Here is an 8,554-nt window from a genome sequence, read left to right as displayed (position 1 = left end):
TTGTCTAATAAATGCACTGTTAGTGGAGTACAATATATCCCTCTGAAATGTAGCAAGTATTAAGTCTAAAGTAGCATAAAAAAGTGACTCAAAATTGTACTTATTATTATTATACTTAATCACAGTATTTGATTAAATGTACTTAGTTGCATTGCACCACCATTTTTATAGTTAGGTTGGGAAGCAAAGAGTCGATGTGGATCTGGTGCAGTTTCCTTCCTCGAGGGCTAAGGGCATCTTTCTCTTCCAGCAAAGCAAAGTACTTATCTGATAAACTGAACTGAGTCTGTGATTGAAAACATTGAAGCCAAGGACTAATAATTGTTGTTGTGGCCATGGAAACTATAATCAGGCCCAGTTGGATAAAGACAAATTAACAGAATTGCATAACCATGTCAGTGTTCCAGGGTAATCTCTTTGTGTCCGCATGTGGGTGTGTGTTTGTGTGAGCACTGATGGTGTACTTTGCACACAATGAAGTTGAACCTCTTTTCACTATTTAAAATGTTGAAACCAGGGCATTACTAATAAACAACATGGATCATTATAATCTGTGTGTGCAGAGATTACACAGGTATAAAGTATATACTTTTAAGTATTACAGCAGCACCCACTCAACATGTTACTCAAACACACACACTGTTTCTCCTCTCTTCCAGAGAACAAGAAGCTAAAAACATCCGAGGAGTTGCACATCTTGGTTGAAAGCCAGTCAAAAACCTCCACTCTCAGAGGCAGGGACGTCCAGGCTCTGGCCATTAACCCACAGGACCTCCATAAAGTAAACCCACTTCATCCGTATGCTGTATTTGCCATTTGTTAAAAAAAATTAACTCCAAACAAGATACAAATCATGTGTGTGTGGCAGCAGGATACTTTTATTCATTATTATTTAACTGAGTATGTGATTATGACTGCAGCTTCATATACCAAAGCCACCCAAGGGCCGTCAAAAACCAGTGCTCATAGCTAAGACACAGCCATCTGATGAAGATAGAAATGCCGTGGCTCATCCAGTGAACCTGGACCTTGACTCTCAAGCTCTGGGCTACGCAGGTTAGTTGTATTCTTTCGCCCTCATGGATAATAACATACAGTACAGTAGCATATTGAAACATAAGTCTTAGTCATAATGTGCATCCTTGAAGCTAAAACCCCACTTTTTTTCTGTCCCTGTCCTCTTTTCACAATCGGAAGGGCTTCGGTTTGATGAACAAGGCATGATTCTTCCACATAGCATCCTGGGTAGTTTAGAGGATTTCAGAAGTTATCTGGAAGCCAAAGGGGAGACAGAGGTAAATTCAGAACCAATATAAAAAGAGAATTAATTTGATTTACATACAGTATTTAAAACCTGTCAAGCTGCTGCGTAAGTTACCTCTAGTTCCTTCTATCCTCGCTCCACCTTCCAGTTGATGAAGCGAATACCAAACTCCCAGAAAGATCCTCCATCTGCGGCCCCAGTGAGGCGTCACTCTGAGGCCGCGGACAAAGGGCGTGAGCTCCCCTCAGACTCCAGAAACATCCAGAGTAATGCCCTGCAGCACTGGCATACACATATGATGCAGCGCAGACGGCAGCAGGGCTTCTTATCTGGTGAGCAGATTAGAGAGTACAGCAACCTGCACCAGAAATGGACCTGTTTACATCATTATTACAACCTTAATCTGTAAACTACAGCAGGGAATCTCAGATAAGGTTTCTCTTTTAAAGCAAAAAAAAGAGCAATATATTTGGTGCTTTAATTTCCCTTTGTATTTATTAACTTCTCCTCTCCATCTATTTCTTTATTCACCCTTTGCCCTTTTCAACTCTTTCAAGACTTGCTTGACAGGCCAGTCGAAAACTTACTGATGAACCAAGCAAACCGTTTCAGAGAAACTCAGGAGCAGAGGGAATTTCTAAACCAAACAATGCCACTCATCCACTCTGGATATGTATGACTGTCTTTAGTTGTCTGCCATACTCATATTTGTCATATTTCTACAACAAATAACATTTCTTAAGCTCTGTTATCCTTTCCTCTGTAGCGTCTTCAGTCGTGTGTCTTTACTTGTTGTAGGGTAATCGTGTGGGCAGTGAGTTTTGGAGTCTCCCCCAGCGTTATGGAGATGAAATGAGTGGCATCTCAGCCACTCTGACACAGACGGAGCAGGGCAGACGGGGACCTGTCACACATGTAGGACAACCAAGCAGCATACGCCAGGAATCAGGTACACACAGACACCTACAGTATGCCATGCCCCAGTTCTTCCCTTCTGCCTTGTTATTAACCCTCTTCCTTCTGATTGTGAGTTCACATAAAACCAAATGGTGTCCCAAATTGAAAAAAAAAATGCTCTGTGAAGTTAAATAAGCCCACAAAAGAAGATGAATTGCAAAGAGAGGCAATGCAACGTAAAGTGGATGTGTCTGTTGCATACAGCATCCAAACAACAGAAGACGAAGAAGAGCCTCTTTTTTACGGGACTACTCTATAATGAGAGCTATATTCTCTCTGTGGGAAATGTTTCATCCTCTAGGAATAATCTGTGTTGAGACTCTGCGTCCAGCCTCTCGGACTTGGGACCAGAGTGTATACCTGCAGCACCGGTGCCAGGAGCTCAGAGAGGTCCTACAGGACTTGGACGTCAAAAAGCCGGTAACACAAACATATGAACTTTAACACTGAATGCTGCCTTGGTTCGGTAGCACTTCAAATTAATACAATTGGTTCTATTGTAACCTTGCAATAAGCCCCTTAAACTCATAACATTTCCTAATGAATAGTAAAAATGTAAAAGGTTGAAAAGGTCAAAGGTTTTTAATGAGAGCTAAACACCACATAGGCTGAGCTATTTGCTAATACATCAGTATCAGCGTGTTTGTTGGCTGTTAAGCAACAACAAATTACTGTATAGAATTGCCACAGATAATGTATGTTTGAAGTCCACCAGAGAGAATTATATTATCTAGCTGTAAAATATTCCACTCAGCACATATCTTGGACATAATTGTTTTAAACTGTAGTATATAAACATATAATTACATGGGATGTATTGTATACTTACTCAGGTTCTTATGAGTTACGGCCTGTTGGCATTTCCAGTAAAGCATGACAAATCACAAAAACATAAATAAACGTATAAACATGTCATTACCTTTGGGTACACTGGTGATTGTGTGATGCAACACCATTAGATATGTAATGTATGATGCCTCCAGTGTGCCTTTTGGAGTCCACCACTGTGGGCCCAACTGCACGCCACCTTTTTGCCTATATTTGTCTACATTTTGCTGAATTGGCACCAGTAAAACCAGTAAAAGTATGCCGAATTAGCTAATAGCAGTTCCTGTTCCTGTACTCATGTCTGTAAAGACAACTATTACTTGATTCCTTTGATTCTGAAGAAAACGTAAACATGTGACGGAGTTATAAGGAGTGTCTCTTTGTCTATGATTTCTAAGCACATGTATGGATCCTTTGTTTGAGATGGATATTCCCAGAAAGTGTAATCCACACTGAACCTGAAAATATATGTCATGTCCGTGTCCATTAGACTGGGTTACAACTCAGTGAACGAGCGCCATTTTTGATGCATATTGCAGATATTGATACTGCTGAAGCTTCACCTGCTGACTGTGTTAGTGAGCGGGCCAAATCAGTGGTCCAAACTACAACAACCTTCAACTTTGTTTTTAGAACATCTTTCATGCAGCTGTCCCTTCACCTCTGTCCCTCACAGTTCTAAAACTTGAGGCCACAATCCAAATCATCATTATTCACATTACACCTTTTTTTCTGTTCTAACTAACATTGTACAATTATCTAATTTCACAAACAACTTAATTACCATTTGTCTTCCAACCACACATCTCACTGAAGCTGCTCACACCCTCAGGACATTCTGTCTCTAGATGCATGGACTGCTAGCTGCTCATGATCGTCTTGTTATCTTAAAGAACCCTGTGGACATCCAGCCACTGTTCTTTGTTTTTTTCTTTTTCTGAGGAACAAACCACAGCAGTTGGCCAAAACAGACAACCCAATGCCAATGCACGCCCACACAAATACACACATGTATGCGGGCGCACGGTCAAAACACACACACAAATCTGTTCACATACTGTTGTAATGTGTAAATGTGTAAAACTGTAAATATGTGATGATACATTTTATCACCTGCAAAACATGCACATGCATAATGAGATTAATGAACCACTGCAGCCCTTCCATAAACACTTGTGTGTTCATGTACATGCTAACACAGAGATCTGGAGTGTGTCCAGTCACAGAGTAGCACTGTTCATCAGTAGATCTGTGGGGTGACAGAGCCCAAGAAAAGGGACCGAACGTGCCTTATTGCTCTCTCTGCATTACAATGACTCTATCAAAAGGGAGCAGGAGGTTCTGGGGTAAACACTTGCACTAATGTGCACTTCTTTGCACAGCCAGTTCCCATTTAATCCTATTTCAAACCCTAAGTAACAGGTGCTGATTATGGGAAGGTTTATTCAAATTACATCTTTTTTTCATCTCCCCCATCTCTCCCTCTCTTGCTCTCGCTTTCACACACACACACATAGTCACATCTGTGACATGAGAGGAAATGGTAGCAGTGTGTTCTGTCGTGCTGGAGTATCCAGCTGAAGTATCTTCTGAGTATCACACAGACGGAGACAGATCGTCCTGTCAGCATCTGACTTGTCTATGGCTTTGTGACATATGTGCAGAGAGAGAGATGATGGTGGGAACAGGAAGGGGTTATTAAGAGGGAAAAGAGGAGAGAGAGAGGATGGTAAGTTGTTAGAGAGGAAGGAGAGAAAGCAGAGAAAGCAAATCAACCCTCCAGTACAGGAGAGAAGTTTGAAGTTTTAGGACAGGGAGAACAATATTTGCCTTTTTTCACTCTGCCTGTCACATAATATAGTGATAGAGCTCTGTCCTCACTGATAGCTTCATTCAGAGAACATTCAGATGTCTAATACTGTTAGGGGAAGGGAAGTAAAGCAACTTGGAAGAGTTTGAAGGACAGTGTATGTGCACCTTGATAAGCTTTAATGTAGTCACTGACAACTGGACAGTGTGTTCCACAACACCTCGTCCTGTCATGTTGAACGTGTCGTTACCTAATTTTGTCCTCTCTAGCTGTACCTTCTGGACGTGAGTGGACAGGATGTACGTATCTACTGATGTTGGACTGAATGACCAGAATGTCGAATGAACATGCAAAGCTGACCTCTTCCTTCAAAGCTACCGCTCTGTGTCACTTTGATTACAGGACATTGATGGACTGGAGGTGATTGGCGCTGGCAAGCCAGCTACTTTTGTCACAGTGTGTCGTAGTCCCTTACTGGAAAAGGAAGAAGAGGAGAAGGAGCACAACAAGAAGAAGGAGGAGGACCTGTGAGAAAAAACTTTTATCTTATTTATTCAATATTTTTTCATTCTTCTTCAAAGTCCAACTTTTTCGAGTATTAATAAGTGGAAATCTGAACTGTGACACAGCTGATGATTAACATACTTATTCACTAAATGTCTAACTCATGGACTGTGTGCTACTGCTGTCCTCCACAGTGATCCACTGGCACAGTATGATAATGTTCGGTCTGATGCTCTCCTTATTCCTGCCTTGAGGTTCGGTGGTCAGCTTGCTAGCTGGACTGGAAACTCTGCCACTAAGCAGGTACAGAACGTCTTTCACACAGTTTGGCGTTATAAATTATAGTACAGTATACATTTCAAACCATAACTAATGTAAATTCTCAAATATAATAAGTTACCTCAAAGAAGTGCAGCCTTATTTTAGATGTTTTTATTTATTTTATCTCCTGTTCCCAGTTAATGAAAACGCTACACTTCCCCCATATTTGCCTGTTGACTTGACAAACTCAGTATATGTCCATTTCCACAGCACTAATTCCATCACTACAGCAAGAGTCACGTCAGATGTTCCTCTTTGTTTGTTTCTCCGAACAATGTTAAGGTACCTTAAATTAAAATTAACTTTGAATTAACGTATTAACAGTCTTTGCAGCCTTTGCTTTATATGTATGCTTTTAATGTGAAAAAACATGCAATTTGTTTTTGTTGACTGTATGTTGACATCAATCAGGAGTATGGCAAAGGAGAAAACAACTAATGGCATTCATGCTGTGGAAATGGACATTATAATACATTTACCTTGTGAGCTGTTGTTGAAGTAATTTCACCCCCTCAATGTTTTCCTACCCGGCCTTTATTAGCAGCTGACCTTTTGTTTGTACAATCTGACACTGGGGTCAAAAACCTGTACCCGCAGTTTGTGTCTTACAGGTGACATTTGTCCTGATTTGTGTTTGTATCTTGTAGCAAATATTCACACACATATATGAACAGGTGGCAAGGTAATATGTTATTTGCTTTGCTTTGCTTTGGCTCTCCAACACTCATTGATTAGGGAGAAGTTGGAATCAATGCCACAATATTCTTTGAGGCCCTGACTGGAGAAAGAGCCTCATCGCACCTGGAGCTGCACAACGAAGGCAGCACAGCTATCTTTTACAACTGGCAGCAGCTTCTCGTGCCACACAGCTTTCCTAACCTGCCATCACAAACAAAGAGTCCGCAATTCTACTTCAACTGCTCCTCTGGTACACACAAACACAATCACACACCTGCTGCCACCGCTCTCACGTCATACACTGTTTGTCCCTGTGTCAGCCCATCATACTGTGTCTGTCAACCAGTACTCAAGCCACCTTTCTGCTTTCCATTTTGCTTCCCCTCCAACCCAAGGTGTGATCCTTCCAGGTGACACCCAGCAGGTGGAATTTATATTTAAGTCAGAGAAACCAGGCATCAAAACAGAACTGTGGCAGCTCAACACCCACCCCGTGCTGCTGCAAGGAGCCTCCATGCAGGTCACATTGAGGGGCGTGGCTCTGTACCAGGACAAAACTGCAGACCAGAGGCTGTTCTTAGAGGTGGTGTGCAATTAAACGGTGAACGGTGTTCAAGGTTTTTATAAACAGAAACCCATATGTGTTTTTGTCTGTTTCTGTGTGCACAAGCAGACGAAGCTGGAAAAGATAGTGATGGTAGAAATGTGCAGGTCGATTGTGTATGAGGTGCTGCAGGGGGTCCACACCCCAGAGAGACCCAGCTCACCTGCAGAACTCTATATCACTGAAGAGCAAAGGTTTTTAACCAAAAACCCCAAGGTAACTGCTATATATTGCTAATGTCAGTGTTCTCTGTGTGACTCTGCACTGTACAAAAGAGGATATGTTGCCATGGCAGTGCAATAGGAATCTGACTTGGTTAATTGGGAGGCTGATTAGATTGGCCTAGTGAATATAGAGCAGGTCTCCTCAGCTATAGGAGACAGTAGACAAATAGCACTGGTGAAACCAAACATTAAGAGTGTAATATTACCTCTATTTATAGGTCATCAAACCTGTAATTGGGATTTATAGAGGACTTTTCACACTTTATTAAATATTAGGATGATTACAACCCTCTTGGCTTTCGCATAGCCACATTTTATCACCACAAAGGGTGGCACACATATTTCTTCTCTTCCCTTGAGGAGTGAATGAAAATGGGGACATGCATCCTAGTTGATAGAGGAGATAACTACCAGGGGACGATTGTCATCCTGTAGTGTGACAGTTACTTGTATCCATGGGAGTCTTGTCGTCACGTGTTTGTACTTACTATTACTTACACTGTTTCAGCTGCAGTACCTTGATCAGCCAGTGGAGGACCTAAAGAGACTGTGGCAAGAGGTGAATCCAGGATGCTCCTGGGACCTCTCTGTTGATACACTCCGACAGGTAGAGACATTGTTTAGTAATAAAAACATAATAACACTCTAACAGTTCTGAATACTTTTAGCAGTACATTTAGCAGGTTGATACATTTAGCAGGTTATAGTCTTAAAGGCCTCATCGAATGCACCCTTTTGTAAAATTTTACACTATGATGATGCATCAAAGACATAACATATATGTCCATAGGTTGTGCTGTCTCTGTCCGACCAAGAGTCAGCTCAGGAAAAGAGCCTGGCCGAGCTCAACTCTCTGCTTCTGCAGCTTTCTGAACCTTCTGAACTGAAACACCACCATCTAACAGCAGCAACTATAGGGTGAGGCATAAACACACGAGTCATACACACATCCCCATGCTCCACAGCTGCACACTCAGTGTAGTAAACCCACACGTTACGGTGGTGTGTGCTGCCCCCTGCAGGCAGCAGCTGTGGAGGAAACTGCTGGACAGAATGGATGTTGAGGCCATGTGGCTCAAAAACCTGCTGGGCCTTCCAGAGAAAGACAAACGAGTCCATAAAAAGGAGGAATCCATAATTACAGATGCTGGTGAGATTTTCACTCATACTTTGGAAGGTATTGAATTCATGCTGGTTACTACTGTGTTATTGCATCACAGATACGGCTGACAACAAAGATGAGAAGAGTGAGAAAAAGGGAGCAGCACCTGCTAAAGAGGAGAAGAGTGGGTCGAGGTCCAGACTAAAAAATGGCAAAAAAGGAGAGTCCAAGTCAGCGGCAACTGAAAAGTCAGCGACAACTG

The 8,554-nt window shown here is 41.9% G+C and overlaps 1 protein-coding gene across 1 annotated transcript in view; it reads left to right on the top strand.

Moving 5' to 3' along the window:
* The window catches only part of mycbpap (mycbp associated protein), an 11,589-nt gene that overhangs the window by 660 nt on the left and 2,375 nt on the right, over positions 1–8,554 (top strand). The window contains exons 2-17 of the mRNA XM_035660360.1: positions 660–781; positions 921–1,056; positions 1,198–1,295; positions 1,413–1,596; positions 1,822–1,937; positions 2,063–2,213; positions 2,523–2,641; positions 5,262–5,386; positions 5,558–5,666; positions 6,420–6,612; positions 6,758–6,945; positions 7,036–7,182; positions 7,699–7,797; positions 7,981–8,108; positions 8,213–8,340; positions 8,411–8,522. Of these exons, the coding sequence (XP_035516253.1) occupies positions 660–781; positions 921–1,056; positions 1,198–1,295; positions 1,413–1,596; positions 1,822–1,937; positions 2,063–2,213; positions 2,523–2,641; positions 5,262–5,386; positions 5,558–5,666; positions 6,420–6,612; positions 6,758–6,945; positions 7,036–7,182; positions 7,699–7,797; positions 7,981–8,108; positions 8,213–8,340; positions 8,411–8,522 (2,155 nt within the window). The remainder of the gene's footprint in view (positions 1–659; positions 782–920; positions 1,057–1,197; positions 1,296–1,412; positions 1,597–1,821; positions 1,938–2,062; positions 2,214–2,522; positions 2,642–5,261; positions 5,387–5,557; positions 5,667–6,419; positions 6,613–6,757; positions 6,946–7,035; positions 7,183–7,698; positions 7,798–7,980; positions 8,109–8,212; positions 8,341–8,410; positions 8,523–8,554) is intronic.

Source organism: Morone saxatilis, unplaced genomic scaffold (genome assembly GCF_004916995.1).
Source record: "Morone saxatilis isolate NCDOM2014 unplaced genomic scaffold, NCSU_SB_2.0 Contig17, whole genome shotgun sequence".
Lineage (NCBI taxonomy): Eukaryota > Metazoa > Chordata > Actinopteri > Moronidae > Morone > Morone saxatilis.
The sequence above is the reverse complement of the archived record's forward strand: the minus strand, read 5'-3'. Positions and strand labels throughout refer to the sequence as shown.